The sequence below is a fragment of the Loxodonta africana genome, chromosome 7, assembly GCF_030014295.1.
Source record: "Loxodonta africana isolate mLoxAfr1 chromosome 7, mLoxAfr1.hap2, whole genome shotgun sequence".
Lineage (NCBI taxonomy): Eukaryota > Metazoa > Chordata > Mammalia > Proboscidea > Elephantidae > Loxodonta > Loxodonta africana.
Genome location: NC_087348.1, coordinates 21250998 through 21273619, shown reverse-complemented (window position 1 = coordinate 21273619; position 22622 = coordinate 21250998). Strand labels below are relative to the sequence as shown.

Sequence of the window (22622 nt, the reverse complement as noted above, 5' to 3'; positions counted from 1 at the left end):
GACTGATACTGCTTCCTAATTGCATGCTTTTGTCCCATAGATTTTTATCCTTATCTCTCTAGAAAACAATAGTTACTCTTATTTAGAAGACATTATCTAACTGTTTAAGGTATCCTTGCTTAAGAAGTCTATGGTATGATGACTTAGGTCGTTTGCCTTGTGTTTTTTTTTTTTTTAGCCAGCTCTCTCACATTTGGGTAATATGAGTGTGCACTATATTTTGAGTGATTTATGGTTTGATTTCGTTGTTTTGATTATTCTACTTGGAAGAAGCAAAAGAAGATAATCCCATGGTTTGAACTATGCTGTGCTTCCAGTGAGTAAGGTGTGATTTGTAGTATTTTATATATTTACCATTGTTTCTGCACATGTTATTGTTGTTAGGTGCTGTCGAGTTGGTTTTGACTCATAGTGACCCTATGTACAACAGAAGGAAACACTGCCAGGTACTGTGCCATCCTCACAATAGTTGTTATGCTTGAGCCCATTGTTGCAGCCACTGTTGTCAATTCATCTCCTTGAGGGTCTTCCTCTTTCTTGCTGACCCTCTACTGTACCAAGCATGACATCTTTCTCCCCGAACTGACCTGTCCCGATAACAGGTCCAAAGTATATGAGATGTAATCTCGCCCTTCTTGCTTCTAAGGAGCATTGTGGTTGTATTCTTCAGAGATATATTTGTTCTTTTGGCAGTCCATGGTATAGTCAATACTCTTTGACAACACCACAATTCAAAGCCATCAATTCTTTGGTCTTATTCATCATCCAGCTTTAACATGCATATGAGGCAACTGAAAACACCAAGCCTTGGGTCAAGGCACCTTAGTCTTCAAGGTAACATCTTCACTTTTCAACACTTTAGTGAGGTATTTTGCAGCTAATTTTCCCAATGCAACTTGTCTTTTGATTTCTTGACGGCTGCTCCCATGGGTGTTGAATGTGGATCCAAGTAAAATGAAATCTTTGACAACTTCAATATTTTCTCCGTTTATCATGATGTTGTCTATTGGTCCAGTTGTGAGGATTTTTATTTCCTTTAAGTTGAGGTGTAATCTATAATGAGGTTATGGTCTTTGATTTTCATCAGTAAGTGCTTCAAGTCCTCTTCACTCTCAGCAAGCAAGGTTGTGGGTCATCTGCATAACACAGGTTGTTAATAAGTCTTCTTCTGAACCTGATTTTGCATTCTTCATAAAGTCCAGGTTCTGGGATAATTTCTTAGCATACAGATTATATAGGTATGGTGAAAGATACAAACCTGATGCACACCTTACCCGACTTTAGACCACACATTATCCCCTTGTTCTGTTCTAACGATTGCCTTTTGATCTAGATACAGGTTCCTCATAAGCACAATAAAGTGTTCTGGAATTCCCATTATTCTCAATGTTGTCAATAATTTGTTATGATTCACATGGTCGAATGCCTTTGTATAATCAATAAAAAACAGGTAAACATATTTCTGGTATTCTTTGCTTTTAGCCAGGATCCATCTGACAGCAGCTATGTGTTTTTTTCTAGACATAGTTGCCCCATATTCCCTGCTAATTTTCCATACATATTTTCTTATTTTTATTCCTTTATTATTAACAAAACATTTGTAATAAAAAAGCAAAATTAAAATTTAAATACACTAAGGTTGTCTAAAAAAAAAAAGATGCAATCTAGGTTTTAATTTAGCACCATACAAGGAGGGGTATGATATAGTCCATGTATGTAGAGACTAGAAAATGCATGAGAAAAAAAAAAAAAGAGTCACTAATAAAGAGAGTATTGAAATGGAAATCTCATTTAAAGTGCTCTGCATCCTCAATCAGGTCCAAGTGATTTGACTGGAAATTCTATTAAGTGTTTAGGGAAAAAAGAAGTAGCCTATTCTATACAAAATCTTCCACCAAAACTGAAGAAAAGGGTATATTTGCATTTTGTATACGAGGATACCTTTAACTGTCATATCAAACTCAGAACAAAACATTAAAAGAAGAGAAAATAACAGAATACATACGTGTAAAATCCAAAGAAAAATTTATGAAATTGAATCTGATGATGTGAAGACAATAACACACCAAATTAGGTGTGTTCCAGGAATGCATGTAGTTCTACGTTAAAAAAATAAATTACTGACATTAAACATTATAAGAAATTGTAAATGAAAGATAATAGCATATGAATAGATACAGAGGAACATTTAAAGGTTCCAATAGTTGTGATAGAACTTAGAGTAAACTGGTATTAAAATGGAACATTATCAAACTAATAGAGGGCACCCATGAACAACCTACAGCTACCATCACACATGGTATGAAAGATTGAATACATTCTCAGGAAGACCATGAACAAAACAAGTAAATCCACTCTTACCACATATGTTCGATATTTTAGTGGATATTCTAGGCAACACAATAAGGCAATAAAAAAATAAATAAATAAGTAGAAAGCATCCAGATTGGAAAGGAAGAAGAGAAACTTTTCTTAATGATAGGAGGCCTGATTTTTTTATGTAAAAAATCGAATAGTGCCTACATTACATTTATAGAGCTAAAAAGGTAATTTAATGTATTTTTATGAATATACTTTCAGCTTATTAAAACAAAAAAAAAAAACCTGTTTGGATTTTAAGTGGGCCTTCGTTGACCCTATAGATTTATTTGGGGATTTCATAGACCTAACACCAAAAGCAAAATCCATAAAAAAGTTTAGCCACATCAAACATTAAAACTTCTGCTCTTCAAAAAGACTGTTGTGCAAAAACAAGTTATATTCTGGGAGATAATATTTTCAAAGAACGTATCTCATAATGGTTTGTTCCCATGATATATGCAGAGGTCTCAAAAATCAAAAAACAGAAAAAAAAGAAGGAAAGAAAAGAAATGAAACAGTCCACAAACATGGCCATAAAAACAAACAACAATTTACCCACGGAACATATACAGTTGGCAAATAAGCACATAAAAACGTTGAATTCAATGATCACTGATAAATTTCAAGTGAAAACATTAATGACACAACTCTACACATCTATTAGAATATCAGATAGTTGGTAAGTATGTGAAGGAACCAGAACTCTCATATGTTGCTAGTGGAAAATTAAAACTCTGTAAATACTTTAAAAATAATTTTTTTAAACATCAGAGTCTTAAAAAGCTGAACTTGGTTTTACCATATTATTTAGCCATTTTTCTCATATATACTCAAGAGAAACAACAGCATTTTTTCTTATAATGATATGCATACAAATGTCCATAACAACTTTATTTGTAATACTCAAAAACTAGAACCAACCCAAATGTTCATATAGTTGAGAATGAACAATAAACTGTAGTATATCCAAAGACTGAATATTATTCAATTATAAAAACTATGGAATTACTGGTGCACGCAAATATATGGAAGAAGAGTAAAAAATTGGACTTTGTCAAAATTAAAACAACCCACACTTAGACATTTATCCCAGAGAGATAAAAATTTATGTTCATCCAAAAACTCTTTCACAAATGTTCACAGAAATACTATTTATAATAGCTAAAACTTGGTAACAACCCAAAATGTCCTTCTATGGATGAATGAGTAATCGAACTATAGTAAATCCATACATGAAATAATACTCAGCAGTGAAAAGGAACGAATTATTGATGCACACAACAGATTGGATGGACCTCAGTAGAATCAATGTGAAGTAAAAAAATCTATCTCAAGAAGTTGTTGTTGCCGTTATCTGACATTGAGTTGACTGCAACTCACAGCGACCTTATGGAAAACAGAACAAAATGTTACCTGGCCCTGTGCTATCCTCACAATCATTGGCATGTTTGAGTCCATTGTTGCAGCCACTGTGTCAATCCATCTCATAAAGGGCTTCCTCATTCTCATTGGCCTTCTGCCTCACTAAATATGATGTTCTCCTCCAGCCACTGGTCTTTCCCGAAGACACTTCCAAAGCAAGAAAGTCGGAAAATGTTCTGTTGGAGGCAAAAAAACAAAAAGAATCTACCATTAAATAAATTTGGTTTAGGAGGTGCTTTTGAGTAGATTGTGACTTGTAGTGACCTATAGAACAGAGTAGAAATGCCTCATAGGGCTGTCTAGGCTATAATCTTGATGGATGCAGATGGCCAGATCTTTTCTCCCTGGAATGGCTGGGGAGTAAAAACTGACAACCTTTTGGTTAGCAGTGAGTTTTGAACACTGCACAACCATGCCTCCTTTCCGTTAAAGAATAGGCAAGTGAATACATATGCATACATACCCATTAAACCATTGCCATCGAGGGGATTCAGACTCACAGTGATCGTGTAAGACAGAGTAGAAATGTCCCATAAGGTTTCCAAAGAGCACCTAGTGGATCTGAACTGCTGACCTTTTGGTTAACAGCCATAGCTCTTAACCACTACTCCACCAGAGTTTCCTCATGAGCACTACCAGGTAATAATATCGCATATGTACTGAATGCTGTATCATAGTCATTTTATATACATATATATACACATGCACGCACACACACACACTGCTACATAGGACAAATAAGCAAAAAAAAATTAAAAGAAAGGTAACAAATGGATACATTACAAATATTTACAATGACAAATGCAACAAAAGGATTTCTAGTACAATAAATATAAATTCACAGTAAAACATCACACACAAAATATCACACTACAAGGGTATATTGTTATGGTAAAGCATATGTCAAGCACAGTGGAATACATATGAAGGTGAGAAAGATGTTTTGGAATGAGGATTGGACAGAATGGAAAAACATGCGAATACTGAAATATAATAAAGGAAAATAAAACACATAAGTGAAAAACCTCAACAGACGGATGATGACAATTGATCATGAAAAGAGAAGCAAGGGTAACATTTCTGTTCCTTACGTCAAAACTAAAGCAAAACAAAACAAACAATCAAAAAATATCCTGAACAACAGCAATAACAGTGACAATAACAACAGCAAATGAGGAAGTGATACCTCACAGATGCACAAAGCATGACTTTTATTCTATTTAAGTCTTTTTTTAAAAAAATGGAACAAAAAAGTGTTTAAGCACTTCTTCCATTCATCATCCTTTTGAAGAGACCACTGTAGAAATGAGGAATATTGACAGTTCTGTTTTATAGATACAATATTTTAATCCAGATCCCTGTGTGGTAAAAACAGAAAATTAACACACAGTAAAATGTAAGACTGTGTGAAATAGATACAGACATGCGTAAACACTGTATGAAGAAAAACTTGCTCGCTGGTGAATTCCAATTTTCCTGGATAATTAACAGACACCCTTTCAAAGCTTCAGGGACAATCAACAAATTGCTTGGCATCTCCTCAGGGAAAATCTCCAAAGGTGAGGAAAAAATCTTTAAATTGTTCTCACCACGCCATGTTAAGAAGCACTTGGGAGAGTCAAGACAGAGGCTTCATTGCAGGTAAGAAGGTAGATTATTTCTACATTTTACCAATATCCAGAATGTTTCAGTGACATTTGCAGGGACCCACCTTCATTCATTGGCAAAGTCATTGAGAAACATTAGGATTTCTGATTCAGTTCCCTGTGCACTTTACTTTTAATAGTGTTTGAGACTAGGACCTCCCCTTTTTCAAATATTCTTCCTTTATGTCAGAGGCTAAATGCTCATAAGCATCTTTGAAACATCACTCTATGGTAAAATAATAATTTTACTTTATATAAATAATTATATGAATAAAAAACAAAATAAAACCAGTTGTCGTGGAGTCAATTCTGACTCATACCCACCCGATGTATGTCAGAGAACTGCTCAGCAGGGTTTTTGAATTATCGGTGCACACAACAGCCTGGATGGACCTCAACAGAATCATGTGACGTGAAAAAGTCCGTCTCAAAATGTTGTTGTGGTGGTCAACTGTCCTTGAGTTGACTCCAACTTGTGGTAACCTTATGCAAAACAAAACAAAAAATTGCTTGGCCCTGTGACAGCCTCACAATCATTGGTATGTTTGAGTCCTTTGCTGCAGCCACTGTGTCAATCCATCACATTGAGGGTCTTCCTCCTTTTCCCTTACCCTCAACTTTACCAAGCATGATGTCCTTCCTGATAACAGGTCCAAAGTATGTAAGTTGAATTCTCACCATCCTTGCTTCTAAGAAGCATACTGGTTGTATTTCTTCCAAGACGGGTTTATTCATTCTTCTGGCAGTTAATGGTATATTCAATATTCTGTACCAAAACCATAAATCAAGGGCATCAATTCTCTGGTCTTTTTTATTCACTGTCCAGCTTTCGCATGCATATGAGGCAATTGAAAATATCATGGTTTGCCAGGTGTGCTTTTGTCCTCAAAATGACATCTTTGCTTTTTAACACATTTAAATCTATCTTTTGTAGCAGATTTGCCCAGTGCAGTAAGTCATTTGATTTCTTCACTGTTGTTTTCTATTCAGTAGATGTCAAGTGTGTTTTTTCAGTCTGCACCTTCTGAGGCAAAAGGGCTTTCATAGGACTATGCTTTGAAGTAAGCAATATTGAATGTTTATACACATTTGAGCTTTAGTTTTTTTAATAAAATAATTAACATATATATTATAATTTTGTGAATGTCATTACATAATTCTCAAATGACAAATAGAAAGTTTAGTAACCATTAATACACATAACACCTAAAATTTTTAGCTTTTATCATTTTTGCTTCATGCATCTATACACATATTTATATGTTTATCTATATCAGGGTTTCTCAACACGGGCCTTGTCCTTAGGAGGGGGTCCCAACGACTACTCCAAATGATTTGTGTCTTTCCACAATGTCTTTATTAGTTTTTAATATTATAGGCACACAGGTTCTTGGCTACCCCAGACCCCAGAGATCTCAATTCACCAGGGGAAAGGGAAGGGAAAGCAAGCAAGCTTATGGCAAATGAGGGCAGTGTTGAGCCTTGTGTTTTCTGGTCCAGGCCAACTCTTGACCACGCCATCGTCGATGGCTCAGATGTGAAATCAGCCTTGATCCCTGAGAATCTCTCATGGATCAGTATCACACCTTTTGAGCACAAGGTCTTTTTATCCCTTTGCTCTCAACATATGCCCGAAGCAACGTGTATCAGGTCAGGAGTGAACTTAGAGTAAGCTCAGGCTAGCTGCCGCAGCCCACTGCTTCCTAGCCTACTGAGTCTCAACCCTGAAGGTACGATCAAGATAGCAGAGCAGCAAGAAACGTGTTTTAGACTAGGAGGAAGGTCGAGAGTAAGCCTGGGCAAGCTGCTTCAGCCCACTGCTTCCCGACCTTCTGGACCCAAGTCCTCAACATATGACTGAGATAGGCACCGTCTCTAGGACTTGGGAGTAAGCCCGGGCAAGTTGCTGCAGCCCCACTGCTTCCCAGTCCGCAATGTATGACCAATTTGGCTCTGATTATGACTCCAAGCAAAGTTGAGTTTCAATGTCCCTTCTTTTGTCCTTATTGGAGCTCTTTGAGCCTGTGTGGTTGGTGTTGATAAATTCTTGTTTACAACTTAGTGAGTACCAGTGTCTTCTGTTGATAAGGTTATTTTTGTCCTCTCATCTTCCATATTTCCATTTTTCATATGTTGTTTACTTCCTCATGTCCTCTAAGTTCCATCATCTTCTTTATCCCCTTTTTCCATATGTTGTTTACGTCTTCGTTTGTTTTCAGCGAGCCTGCTCTCCACAGGCCCTATTGACATTTTGGGCTGGAAAATTTTCTACTGAGGGAAGTCGCCCTGTATACAGTAGAATATTTAGCTATAACCCAGTCCTCCAAAAATTAGATACAAGTAATACCCTTCTTCTAGTTGTGACACCCAAAGAGTCCCAGGCATTGACAAATGTTCTTTCAGGAGCAAATTTTCCCCAACTGATAATCATTTAGCACTCTCTTTCTCTCCCTCCCTTTTCCTCTCCTTCTCTCGCTCTATGTATATATGCTTTATTTGTTGGAGGTGGGTTTACTTTCAAATACCTATACTGGAAAGCTTGGATTAACCTTATTCTTTTAGTATATTGACTTTGTATACTAAAAATCTAACAGATGATACTGCATAAAAGTTATTGACAATGCTGATGTCTCTATCCAGAACAGGTTTCCTGATAGACCAAGATGGACAAACACAATCTAACAGTCATGAAGGAATTCATTCTGACGGGAATCACAGACCGCCCAGAGCTGCAGGCTCCATTGTTCTGGCTGCTCCTCACCGTCTACATGATCTCAGTGGTAGGCAACCTGGGCATCATCATCCTCACCAAGATAGATCCCAAGCTACAAACACCTATGTACTTTTTTCTAAGACACCTGGCTATCACTGATCTTGGTTACTCAACAGCTGTGGGACCCAAAATGCTAGCCAATTTTGTTGTGGATAAAAATACAATCTCCTATTATTTTTGTGCTATACAGCTATCTTTCTTTCTTGTGTTCATTGTTAGTGAAATTTTCATTCTGTCAGCAATGTCTTATGACCGCTGTGTGGCCATCTGTAACCCTCTTCTCTACACAGTCATCATGTCACAAAGGGTGTGTCAGGTGCTGGTGTCAATCCCCTACCTCTACAGCACTATTGTTTCTCTTCTGGTCACCATAAAAATTTTTAAATTATCCTTCTGTCATGACAATGTCATCAGGCATTTCTACTGTGACAGCCTCCCCTTATTATCTTTGCTCTGCTCAAAGACACATGAAATTGAATTGATCATTCTCAACTTACCAGCTTTTGATTTGATTTCATCCTTCCTAATAGTTCTTATTTCTTACCTACTCATTCTTGTAGCCATTCTCAGGATGAAGTCAGCTGAAGGCAGGCACAAGGCCTTCTCCACCTGTGGATCCCACCTGACAGTGGTGGTAGTGTTCTATGGGACTTTAATCTTTATGTACGTGCAGCCCAAGTCCAGTCATTCCTTTGACACTGATAAAGTGGCTTCCATAATTTACACCTTGCTAGTCCCCTTATTGAATCCCTTGATCTATAGCTTGAGGAACAAAGTTGTAATAAATGCCCTATATAGGACATGGAAAAAAATTCGCAATACATTTTCTACAGTTTGATGTACTACATGGCTCCCATAAGTTACAGCATGAGCTTTAAACTGCATCTGTGTTCCTCCATAGGGAACAGCAAGCACAAATATATACATCATATATTTATAAATTGCCTTCAATGTTCTAGTCACTCTTCTAAGTACTGTAAATTCATTGATGAACAAAGGAGTAAAAACCTTTACCTTCTTTGAAGGGGGGAGATGGATCACGAACATAATAACCCACAGCTATCAAGTTGATTCCAAATCATAGTGACTGCATAGGGTTCCAAGTCTTTAAATATCCATGGAAGATGACTGCCATATCTTTCTCCCATGGAGCTACTGGTGGTTTTGAACTGCCAACCTTTAAGTTAGCAGTTGATTGCTTTTAAAACCAGGGCTCCTTACAAACATAACAATTTAGTAAATTTTATGGTAGATTGTGTTGGGGATCATGAAAGCGGGTAAAGAGAGTGGGTATGCTGAGTGGGAGTAGAGAAAAGCACTAGATACAAAAGTGAATTTACAATGATACTGGTGTGTTTTTTTAAGTAGTAGAATAAAATTTGCAGTGTCAGCATCTGTGTTTGTGTATGTGTACGTTTGTGTAAGTCATTGCCTTGTGTTTTATCCGTCATAGATTTCTTACGGGTGCAGTAGATTTGGGGCTGATTGCAAGGGTCTAAGTGTATGTGATGATGTCAAGTAGTCAGTTATCTGAATTTGCTCAAATGCCCCCATTCCAGACCTTGGAGCACCACTCTTTTCTCATTAATTCCTTTACCTTCACATATGTCTGTTAATGAAACATACTTGACAATTTAGCAATCCACAAGTTTAGCTCAGCATCTGACTTTGTTTTAATCAACTCTTTTTACCTAGATCAGTATATACACCAATTAAGATGAATTTCTTGAGGCCAACTGTAGAGGCTCCCAGGTTTGGAATATTTCCCCCACTGGTTGTTCTTATTTAATAATGATTAGTTTTGTTTCATGGGTTATCTTTTCTGTCTATATGAAAAACTTTTAAAAACATTTGTTCATTTTTATCGTGTATGTGTGTGTGTGTATATTTCTTTGGAAACAGGATATTTTGTGATGGATTAATTTTGCTGCCTCTCTTTCACTTGTTTGGCTTTTCTAAACTTTGGTCAGTATTTATTATGCACTATATTTTCATCAATCCTACTTGTGAGAACCAAAATGAAATAATCTCATGGTTTGCACCATGCTGAATTTCTAATTCAAGTGAGGTATGTTATATGGCAAGGATATAATTGCACTGCCTAATGGACATAGGTGTTGCATGTTACTCAAATTTTACCAAGTATTTTGTACATTATTTTTTATTAAACTTCTAGAATTTTATTGAAGCTAGTAAGAGTCTAAATAAGTTTTCTGGTTCACATTCACAAAATATAATCCCCTGTGTAGCCAAGGAAATTTGAATAAAAACAGTTCATTGACATATAAGACAAAAGTGCATGTTATATTGTCATGTGAGCATAAATATTTTTAAAGAGTTAAAACACTTAGAAGGTTAAGATGGTCATGAGCACTACCAGGTAATAATATCTCACATGTATTGAATGTTATGTCATAGTTGCTCTTCAGGTTTTAATTAATCATCACAACAGCTCAGTGAAGTAGCTTCTATTAATATTTACACATTTTAGATGGTAAAACAGAGGTTCAGAGAGGGCAAATAAATTATCCAAGTTCAACTCATGAAGGATAAATTAATTAGCCAAGCTCATAGAAGTCTTAAGCATTAGAACCAAGTTGCAAAGGCAAATGTTTTAGCTCCATTTTCCATGCTCATAACAGCTACTAGATATTACCTTTAAATGTCAGTTTCCTGAGTCATTGGTGTCACCCCTGAGATGACAGAGAATAAAACTTCACTCTGACAGGTATCAAATTAAAATAAGAGAAACAGTAGTGGGGTTCATAAGTAGTGAATACTTAGGATAATGTCTGTGAGAGAAAATAAATTTAAAAAATGAATTAAGGGAAGGGGGCCAAGATGGCGGACTAGGTAGACGCTACCTTGGATCCCTCTTGCAACAAAGACTCGGAAAAACAAGTGAATCGATCACGTACATAACAATCTACGAACCCTAAACAACAAACACAGATTTAGAGACAGAAAACGAACAAATACGGGGAAGCAGCGATTGTTTTCAGAGCCTGGAGCCAGCGTCCCAGTCAGGTAACTTTTGGTGCCTGATTTAGGGCAGAGCCCAGGGGAGCTGACGGCACAAACAAGTGGCCCAGCCCTGCCCCCTTGAACTCACCCCGGGAGCGGGCCCAGCCGGTTAGCGCAGGCAGCGTGACGATGCAGCCGGTGGGAGAAGTCCCTGGGAGGCAGTGACTGGTCTTGGAGCTGGGAGAGCTTGCAGCCAGGGAATCATGCCGTCAGGAATTTGACTGGGCACTGACACGGCACAAGCATGGAGAGCTGCTCCACTCCCCTGAACTAACCCCGGGAGGGGGCCCAGCCAATTCACAAAGGCAGTGCGGTGACGCCGCTGGCGGGACGAGAAGTCCCCGGGAGGCAGCGACTGATTTTGGAGAAGGGAGTAAAGCGTCCCAGCAGGGGAACCTTGATGCTAGGAGTTGGACTGGCAGCGGGTGGCTTCAGAGGGCCAGACCCCCGGGGGCAATCTCCACACAGCCAGCACACATAGGCGACACACCCCTCGGGAATCTCAGATATAGTAGTCATTCCAAGCAAGACAAGCAACTCTGCTATATTCTGAGGTGGTACTCTCCTATCTCACTGATCCCTCCCCCACCCTCCCCAAGTGGCTTCATTAACATTGGAATTGCCTGAGCCAGAGGGAGAACGGCTCCGGCTCCGCGGCGGCTTTGCTTTTCACCACTTTTTTTTTTTCTTCTTTTGGTCTTTTCCTAACCCACTCTTTTGGCCTGAGAGAAGGAACAACAACAACAAAAAAAAAACCCAGGGACAAAAATCCACCCCTAATTGGATTAAAAACACAGAACCAGCTACAGCCAAGCACATATGATCCAAATCTCAGACTTTCATCCTTACAGGGAACAAGGTGGCGGTTATAATCCAAAGACAATTCTGATAGGGATCTGACTGCATTTTTTTTTTAGCAGATTTTCTGGAAAAACTAGTTTCCAGTAATGGCTCGGAGACAGCAGTCCATATCAAATCACATAAAGAAGCAGACCATGACAGCTTCTACAACCCCCCAAACAAAAGAATCAAAATCTTTCCCAAATGAAGATACAATCCTGGAGTTATCAGATACAGAATATAAAAAAAACTAATTTACAGAATGCTTCAAGACATCAGAAACGAAATAACACAAACTGCAGAAAAAGCCAAGGAACACCCTGATAAAACTGTTGAAGATCTCAAAAAGATTATTCAAGAACATAGTGGAAAAATTAGTAAGTTGCAAGAATCCATAGAGAGACAGCATTCAGAAATCCAAAAGATTAACAATAAAATTACAGAATTAGACAATGCAATAGGAAGTCAGAGGAGCAGACTCGAGCAATTAGAATGCAGACTGGGACATCTGGAGGACCAGGGAATTAACACCAACATAGCTGAAAAAAATCAGATAAAACAATTAAAAAAAACGAAGAAACCCTAAGAATTATGTGGGACTCTATCAAGAAGGATAACTTGCGTGTGACTGGAGTCCCAGAACAGGGAGGGAGGACAGAAAACACAGAGAAAATAGTTGAAGAACTCCGGACACAAAACTTCCCTGACATCATGAAAGACGAAAGGATATCTATCCAAGATGCTCATCCAACCCCATTTAAGATTGATCCAAAAAGAAAAACACCAAGACATATTATCATCAAACTCGCCAAAACCAAAGATAAACAGAAAAATTTAAAAGCAGCCAGGGAGAAAAGAAAGGTTTCCTTCAAGGGAGAATCAATAAGAATAAGTTCAGACTACTCAGCAGAAACCATGCAGGCAAGAAGGGAATGGGACGACATATACAGAGCACTGAAGGAGAAGAACTGCCAGCCAAGGATCATATATCCAGCAAAACTCTCTCTGAAATATGAAGGCGTAATTAAGATATTTACAGATAAACACAAGTTTAGAGAATTTGCAAAAATCAAACCAAAGCTACAAGAAATACTAAAGGATATTGTTTGGTCAGAAAACCAATAATATCAGATACCAGCACAACACAAGGTCACAAAACAGAACATCCTGATATCAACTCAAATAGGGAAATCACAAAAATAAATTAAGATTAATTAAAAAAAAATACTCATAACAGGAAATCACGGAAGTCAATATGTAAAAGATCACAATAATCAAAAAGAGGGACTAAACACAGGAGGCATAGAACTGCCACATAGTGAGTGATACAAGGCGATATAGAACAATACAAGTTAGGTTTTTACTTAGAAAAATAGGGGTAAATAATAAGGTAACCACAAAGAGATATAACAACTCTATAACTCAAGATAAAAGCCAAGAAAAACATAACGACTCAACAAGCATAAAGTCAAACACTACGAAAATGAGGACCTCACAATTTACTAAGAAAAACGTCTCAGCACAAAAAAGTAAGTGGAAAAATGAAATTGTCAACAACACACATAAAAAGGCATCAACATGACAACACTAAACACTTATTTATCTATAATTACGCTGAATGTAAATGGACTAAATGCACCAATAAAGAGACAGAGAGTCTCGGACTGGATAAAGAAACATGATCCGTCTATATGCTGCCTACAAGAGACACACCTTAGACTTAGAGACACAAACAAACGAAAATTCAAAGGAGGGAAAAAAATATATCAAGCAAACAATAAGCAAAAAAGAAGAGGAGTAGCAATATTAATTTCTGACAAAATAGACTTTAGGCTTAAATCCACCACAAAGGATAAAGAAGGACACTACATAATGATAAAAGGGACAATTGATCTGGAAGACATAACCATATTAAATATTTATGCACCCAATGACAGGGCTGCAAGATACATAAATCAAATTTTAACAGAATTGAAAAGTGAGATAGACACCTCCACAATTATAGTAGGAGACTTCAACACACCACTTTCGGAGAAGGACAGGACATCCAGTAAGAAGCTCAATAGAGACAAGGAAGACCTAATTACTACAATCAACCAACTTGACCTCATTGACTTATACAGAACTCTCCACCCAACTGCTGCAAAGCATACTTTTTTTTCTAGTGCACATGGAACATTCTCTAGAATGGACCACATATTAGGTCATAAAACAAACCTTTGCAGAGTCCAAAACATCAAAATATTACAAAGCATCTTCTCAGACCACAAGGCAATGAAACTAGAAATCAATAACAGAAAAACGAGGGAAAAGAAATCAAATACTTGGAAAATGAACAATACCCTCCTGAAAAAAGACTGGGTTATAGAAGACATCAAGGAGGGAATAAGGAAATTCATAGAATGAAACGAGAATGAAAATACTTCCTATCAAAACCTCTGGGACACAGCAAAAGCAGTGCTCAGAGGCCAATTTATATCGATAAATGCACACATACAAAAAGAAGGAAGAGCCAAAATCAAAGAACTGTCTCTACAACTTGAACAAATAGAAAATGAGCAACAAAAGAACCCATCAGGCACCAGAAGAAAACAAATAATAAAAATTAGAGCTGAACTAAATGAATTAGAGAACAGAAAAGCAATTGAAGAATTAACAAAGCCAAAAGCTGGTTCTTTGAAAAAATTAACAAAATTGATAAACCATTGGCCAGACTGACAAAAGAAATACATGAAAGGAAACAAATAACCCTAATAAGAAACGAGAAGGACCACATCACAACAGAACCAACTGAAATTAAAAGAATCATACCAGATTATTACAAAAAATTGTACTCTAACAAATTTGAAAACCTAGAAAAAATGGATGAATTCCTAGAAAAACACTACCTACCTAAACTATCACATTCAGAAGTAGAACAAATAAATAGACCCATAACAAAAAAAAGAGATTGAAACGGTAATCAAAAAACTCCCAACAAAAAAAACCCTGGCCTGGACGGCTTCACTGAAGAGTTCTACCAAACTTTCAGAGAAGAGTTAACACCATTACTACTGAAGGTATTTCAAAGCATAGAAAATGACGGAATAATACCCAACTCATTCTAAGAAACCACCATCTCCCTGATACCAAAACCAGGTAAAGACATTACAAAAAAAGAAAATTACAGACCTATATCCCTCATGAACATAGATGCAAAAATCCTCAGCAAAATTCTAGCCAATAGAATTCAACAACATATCAAAAAAATAATTCACCACGATCAAGTGGGATTTATACCAGGTATGCAAGGCTGGTTTAATATCAGAAAAACCATTAATGTAATCCATCACATAAATAAAACAAAAGACAAAAAACACATGATCTTATCAATTGATGCACAAAAGGCATTTGACAGAGTCCAACACCCATTTATGATAAAAACTCTCACCAAAATAGGAATTGAAGGAAAATTCCTCAACATAATAAAGGGCATTTATGCCAAGCCAACAGCCAATATCACTCTAAATGGAGAGAACCTGAAAGCATTTCCCTTGAGAACGGGAACCAGACAAGGATGCCCTTTATCACTGCTCTTATTCAACATCGTGTGAGAAGTCCTAGCCAGGGCAATTAGGCTAGACAAAGAAATAAAAGGCATCCGGATTGGCAAGGAGGAAGTCAAATGATCTCTATTTGCAGATGACATGATCTTGTACACATAAAACCCTAAGGAATCCTCCAGAAAACTACTGAAACTAATAGAAGAGTTTGGCAGAGTCTCAGGTTATAAAATAAACATACAAAAATCACTTGGATTCCTCTACATCAACAAAAAGAACATCGAAGAGGAAATCACCAAATCAATACCATTCACAGTAGCCCCCAAGAAGATAAAATACTTAGGAATAAATCTTACCAAGGATGTAAAAGACCTATACAAAGAAAACTACAAAGCTCTACTACAAGAAATTCAAAAGGACATACTTAAGTAGAAAAACATACCTTGCTCATGGATAGGAAGACTTAACATAGTAAAAATGTCTATTCTACCAAAAGCCATTTATACACATAACGCACTTCCGATCCAAATTCCAATGTCATTTTTTAAGGTGATAGAGAAACAAATCACCAATTTCGTGTGGAAGGGAAAGAAGCCTCGGATAAGTAAAGCATTACTGAAAAAGAAGAAGAAAGTGGGAGGCCTCACTCTACCTGTTTTCAGAACCTATTATACAGCCACAGTAGTCAAAACAGCCTGGTACTGGTACTGGTACAACAACAGGCACATAGACCAATGGAACAGAATTGAGAACCCAGATATAAATTCATCCACGTATGAGCAGCTGATATTTGACAAAGGACCAGTGTCAGTTAATTGGGGAAGAGATAGTCTTTTTAACAAATGGTGCTGGCATAACTGGATATCCATTTGCAAAAAAATGAAACAGGACCCATACCTCACACCATGCACAAAAACTAACTCCAAGTGGATCAAAGACCTAAATATAAAGACTAAAACGATAAAGATCATGGAAGAAAAAATAGGGACAACCTTAGGAGCCCTAATACAAGGCATAAACGGAATACAAAACTTTACCAAAAATGACAAAGAGAAACCCAATAACTGGGAGCTCCTAAAAATCAAACACCTATGCTCATCTAAAGACTTCACCAAAAGAGTAAAAAGACCACCTACAGACTGGGAAAGAATTTTCAGCTGTGACATCTCCGACCAGCACCTGATCTCTAAAATCTACATGATTCTGTCAAAACTCAACCACAAAAAGACAAACAACCCAATCAAGAAGTGGGCAAAGGATATGAACATGCACTTCACTAAAGAAGATATTCAGGCAGCTAACAGGTACATGAGAAAATGCTCTCGATCATTAGCCATTAGAGAAATGCAAATTAAAACTACGATGAGATTCCATCTCACTCCAACAAGGCTGGCACTAATCCAGAAAAAACAAAATAATAAATGTTGGAGAGGCTGCGGAGAGATTGGAACTCTTATACACTGCTGGTGGGAATGTAAAATGGTACAACCACTTTGGAAATCTCTCTGGTGCTATCTTAAACAGTTAGAAATAGAACTACCATACAACCCAGAAATCCCACTCCTCGGAACATACCCTAGAGAAACAAGAGCCTTCACACAAACAGATATATGCACACCCATGTTTATTGCAGCTCTGTTTACAATAGCAAAAAGCTGGAAGCAACCAAGGTGTCCATCAACGGATGAATGGGTAAATAAATTGTGGTATATTCACACAATGGAATACTACGCATCGATAAAGAACAGTGACGAATCTGTGAAACATTTCATAACATGGAGGAACCTGGAAGGCATTATGCTGAGCGAAATGAGTCAGAGGCAAAAGGACAAATATTATATAAGACCACTATTATAAGATCTTGAGAAATAGTAAAAACTGAGAAGAACACATACTTTTGTGGTTACGGGGGGGGAGGGAGGGAGAGTGTTTTTTATTGATTAATTAGTAGATAAGAACTGCTTTAGGTGAAGGGAAGGACAACACTCAATACATGGAAGGTCAGCTCAATTGGACTGGACCAAAAGCAAAGAAGTTTCCGGAATAAAATGAATGCTTCAAAGGTCAGCAGAGCAAGGGCGGGGGTTTGGGGACCATGGTTTAATGGGACTTCTAAGCCAATTGGCAAAATAATTCTATTATGAAAACATTCTGCATCCCACTTTGAAACGTGGTGTCTGGGGTCTTAAATGCTAACAAGCAGCCATCTAAGATGCATCAATTGGTCTCAACCCACCTGGAGCAAAGGAGAATGAGGAACACCAAGGTCACACGACAACTAAGAACCCAAGAGACAGAAAGGGCCACATGAATCCGAGACCTACATCATCCTGAGACCAGAAGAACTAGTTGGTGCCTAGCCACAATCAGTGACTGCCCTGACAGGGAGCACAACAGAGAACCCCTGAGGGAGCAGGAGATCAGTGGGATGCAGACCCCAAATTCTCATAAAAAGACCATACTTAATGGTCTGACTGAGAGTAAAGGTATCCCGGCAGCCATGGTCCCCAAACCTTCTGTTGGCACAGGACGGGAACCATCCCCGAAGACAATTCATCAGACATGAAAGGGACTGTACAGTGGGTGGGAGAGAGATGCTGATGAAGAATGAGATAATAATATCAGGTGGACACTTGAGACTGTGTTGGCATCTCCTGTCTGGAGGGGGGATGGGAGAATAGAGAGAGTGGGAAGCTGGCAAAATTGTCATGAAAGGGAGACTGGAAGGGCTGACTCATGAGGGGGAGAGCAAGTGGGAGTACGGAGTAAGATGTATGAAAACTTATATGTGACAGACTGACTTGAATTGTAAACGTTCACTTGAAGCCCAATAAAAGTTAATAAAAAAAAAATTGGTAACACTTAAGATTCCTCATGCTTTGTATGACCAATCTGTGAGGACAAATGTGAAAAATAAAGAAAGAACTGGATTACTGAGCTGAAAAAAAAAATGAATTAATAAATTGACTCACAGCAAGCTAATTGGCTCATTTTAGAAGTGTGGCATTGCTGAAAACAAATAATGGAAAATCATCACAAAGTGAATGCAGGATATAGTCTGATTGGGTTTATGATACAACTGCAGTGGGGGATATCTGGAATTATCATTCAGGAGTAGGAAACATGAAAAAAATAAGTAAACAATGAAGTTCCTATTTTAATAAATGATTTCTGGATTTCCTCCTAAGAAGTTCAGTTCCCTTTAAAAAAAAAAAAAAAGTTGAATTAAAAAAATAAAAAGCTAAATCACTATTGTTAATGATTTGTAGAAGTCTGGCGGGGATTTGTCAAGATTCAGGTTGCTTCCTTAAAAAGGGGAGGCCTGGAGGAGGGGGCCAAGATGGCTGACTAGGTAGACGCTACCTCGGATCCCTCTTGCAACAAAGACTCGGAAAAACAAGTGAGTCGATCACATACATGACAATCTATGAACCCTGACCAACAAACACAGATTTAAAGAGTTGACCTGAGCGACAGAGACTGAGAACGAACAACCACGGGGAAGCAGCAACTGTTTTTGGAGCCTGGAGCCAGCGTCCGAGTCAGGAAACCTTGGCGCCGGGCTTGGGACTGGTTGAAGAAGAGCTGAGCATGGCATCCTGTGATGGCACAAACATGGGGCACAGCCTTACCCCCTGAACTGACCTCAGGAGGGGGCTCAGCTGGTCTGTGCGGGTGGCACGGCCACGCGGCTGGCGGCAGGAAAAGTCACCGGGTGGCAGCGACTGGTTTTGGAGCCGGGAGTGCAGCATCCCAGCCAGGGAAGCTTGATGCTGAGCTTTGGACTGGCAGCGGAGGAACCGACTGCGGCTTCTGAGACAGCGTAAGCACGAGACGTGGGCCTGACCCTCAGGGGCAATCACTACCCAGCCAGCACACACAGGCGAAGCGCCCCTCGGGTATCTCAGATAAAACAGCCATCCCAAGCAAGATAAGTAACTTAGTCTATATTCCGGGGTGATACTCTCTCCTGTTTTTCTGAACACTCCCCTCTCCTTCCCAGGTGGCTTCATTAACATTGGAATTTCCTGAGCCAGAGGGAGAACTGCTCCGTGGTTTTTCTTTTCTTCTTTTTTTTTTTTTTTTGGTCTTTTCCTAACCCATTCTTCTAGCCTGAGAGAAGCAAGCACAAAAAAAACAGGGACCAAAAATCCTTCCCTAAATGGACTAAAAACACAGAACCAGCTCCAGGCAAGCATATGTGATCCACAGTCTCGGGCTTTCATCACTAGAGGGAACAAGGTGGCTATTATAATGCAAAGGCATTTCTGATAAGGCTCTGACTGCATTTGTTTTAACACATTTGCTAGAAAGACAAGTTTCCCAGGTCTGATAACTCTGCATATTCAACAGAGCCCTCACTGACCCACAACCACCTATCCTCCTGCCTTAGGGGTCTAAGGAGGGTGACACCTACCAATCTGTAGAGGTACTTGCATTGGGGGCCTAAGGTACAGCTGAAGAGCCCACCCACCAAGGTGCTTTAGGAATAGAGATACACCTACCTCACTGACACTTGGGGGAAGCCTGTCAGCATCCTGCTCCCCCTGTAGTGTGAACCCCAGCTGCTACTAGAATCTGGTGCATACAACTATCACCACTACTTCTCAAGATGGATAGATGACAGTGTGCATCACACACTTGATGACCCCAAATCAGATTCTACTCAAGAATAGTGAATGGACTCACGCATATATATCTGGCTACAGCCCAAAACAGCTGGTAATAGGTCATAAGTGTGTTACGGGCTACAACAATCAAGACAGCACAATCTAGTAGCCCATCTACGTATATTGAAAGAAAACAAGATAAGACTCAGTGAGCAAATATAGAATAAATCACTATAATATCTTAGTGATGGCTCGGAGACAGCAGTCAATATCAAATCACATAAAGAAGCAGACCATGACCGCTTCTACAACCCCCCAAACTAAAGAATCAAAATCTTTCCCAAATGAAGACACAATCCTGGAATTATCAGATACAGAATATAAAAAACTAATTTACAGAATGCTTCAAGACATCAGGGATGACCTCAGAAATGAAATAAGGCAAGCTACAGAAAAAGCGAAGGAACACACTGATAAAGCAGTTGAAAAACTCAAAAAGATTATTCAAGAACATAGTGGAAAAATTAATAAGTTGCAAGAATCCATAGAGAGAGAGCATGCAGAAATCCAAAAGATTAACAATAAAATTACAGAATTAGACAACACAATAGGAAGTCAGAGGAGCAGACTCGAGCAATTAGAATGCAGACTGGGACATCTGGAAGACCAGGGAATCAACACCAACATAGCTGAAAAAAAATCAGATAAAAGAATTAAAAAAAATGAAGAAACCCTAAGAATCATGTGGGATTCTATCAAGAAGGATAACTTGTGTGTGATTTGAGTCCCAGAACAGGGAGGGATAACAGAAAACACAGAGAGAATAGTTGGAGATCTGCTGGCAGAAAACTTCCCTGACATCATGAAAGACGAAAGGATATCTATCCAAGATGCTCATCGAACCCCATTTAAGATTGATCCAAAAAGAAAAACACCAAGACATATTATCATCAAACTTGCCAAAACCAAAGATAAAGAGAAAATTTTAAAAGCAGCCAGGGATAAAAGAAAGGTCTCCTACAAGAGAGAATCAATAACTTCAGACTACTCAGCAGAAACCATGCAGGCAAGAAGGCAATGGGATGACATATACAGAGCACTGAAGAAGAAAAACTGCCAGTCAAGGATCATATATCCAGCAAAACTCTCTCTGATATATGAAGGCGAAATTAAGATATTTACAGATAAACACAAGCTTAGAGAATTTGCAAAAACCAAACCAAAGCTACAAGAAATACTAAAGGAAATTGTTTGGTCAGAAAACCAATAATATCAGATACCAGCACAACACAAGGTCACAGAACAGAACATCCTGATAACAACTCAAATAGGGAAATCACAAAAACAAATTAAGATTAATTAAAAAAAAAATGCTCAAAGCAGGGATCTTTGAAGTCAATATGTAAAAGATCACAATAATCAAAAAGAGGGACTAAATACAGGTGGCATAGAACTGCCATATGGTGAGGGATACAAGGCGATATAGAACAATACAAGTTAGGTTTTTACTTAGAAAAATAGGGGTAAATATTAAGGTAACCACAAAGAGGAATAACAACTCCATAACTCAAAATAAAACCCAAGAAAAACGAAACGACTAAGCAAACATAAAGTTAAATACTATGAAAACGAAGAACACACAATTTACAAAGAAAAACGTCTCAGCACAAAAAAGTAAGTGGAAAAAGGGAATTGTCAACAACACACATAAAAAGGCATCAAAATGACAACACTAAACACATATACTTATCTATAATTACACTGAATGTAAATGTAGTAAATGCACCAATAAAGAGACAGAGAGTCTCAGACTGGATAAAGAAACACGATCCGTCTATATGCTGCCTTTGTACAAGAGACACAACTTAGACTTAGAGACACAAACAAATAAAACTCAAAGGATGGAAAAAAATATATCAAGCAAACAATAAGCAAAAAAGAAGTGGAGTAGCAATATTAATTTCTGACAAAATAGACTTTAGACTTAAATCCACCACAAAGGATAAAGGACACTACATAATGATAAAAGGGACAGTTGAACAAGAAGATATAACCATATTAAATATTTATGAACCCAATGACAGGGCTGCAAGGTACATAAAACAAATTTTAACAGAACTGAAAAGTGAGATAGATACCTCCACACTTATAGTAGGAGACTTCAACACACCACTTTCGGAGAAGGACAGGACATCAAGTAAGAAGCTCAATAGAGACAAGGAAGACCTACTACAATCAACCAACTTGACCTCATTGACTTATACAGAACTCTCCACCCAACTGCTGCAAAGCATACTTTTTTTCTAGTGCACATGGAACATTCTCTAGAATGGACCACATATTAGGTCATAAAACCAACCTTTGCAGAATCCAAAACATCAAAATATTACAAAGCATCTTCTCA

The 22622-nt window shown here is 38.1% G+C and overlaps 1 protein-coding gene across 1 annotated transcript; it reads left to right on the top strand.

The window, feature by feature from the left end:
- Positions 1–7828: 7828 nt before the first annotated feature.
- On the top strand, positions 7829–9040 carry LOC100668503 (olfactory receptor 8K3-like). Its single transcript, XM_003422670.3, has one exon. It carries the CDS (start codon positions 8093–8095, stop codon positions 9038–9040), a length of 948 nt encoding a protein of 315 aa, XP_003422718.2. The 5' UTR covers positions 7829–8092.
- The last annotated feature ends 13582 nt before the right edge of the window (positions 9041–22622 follow it).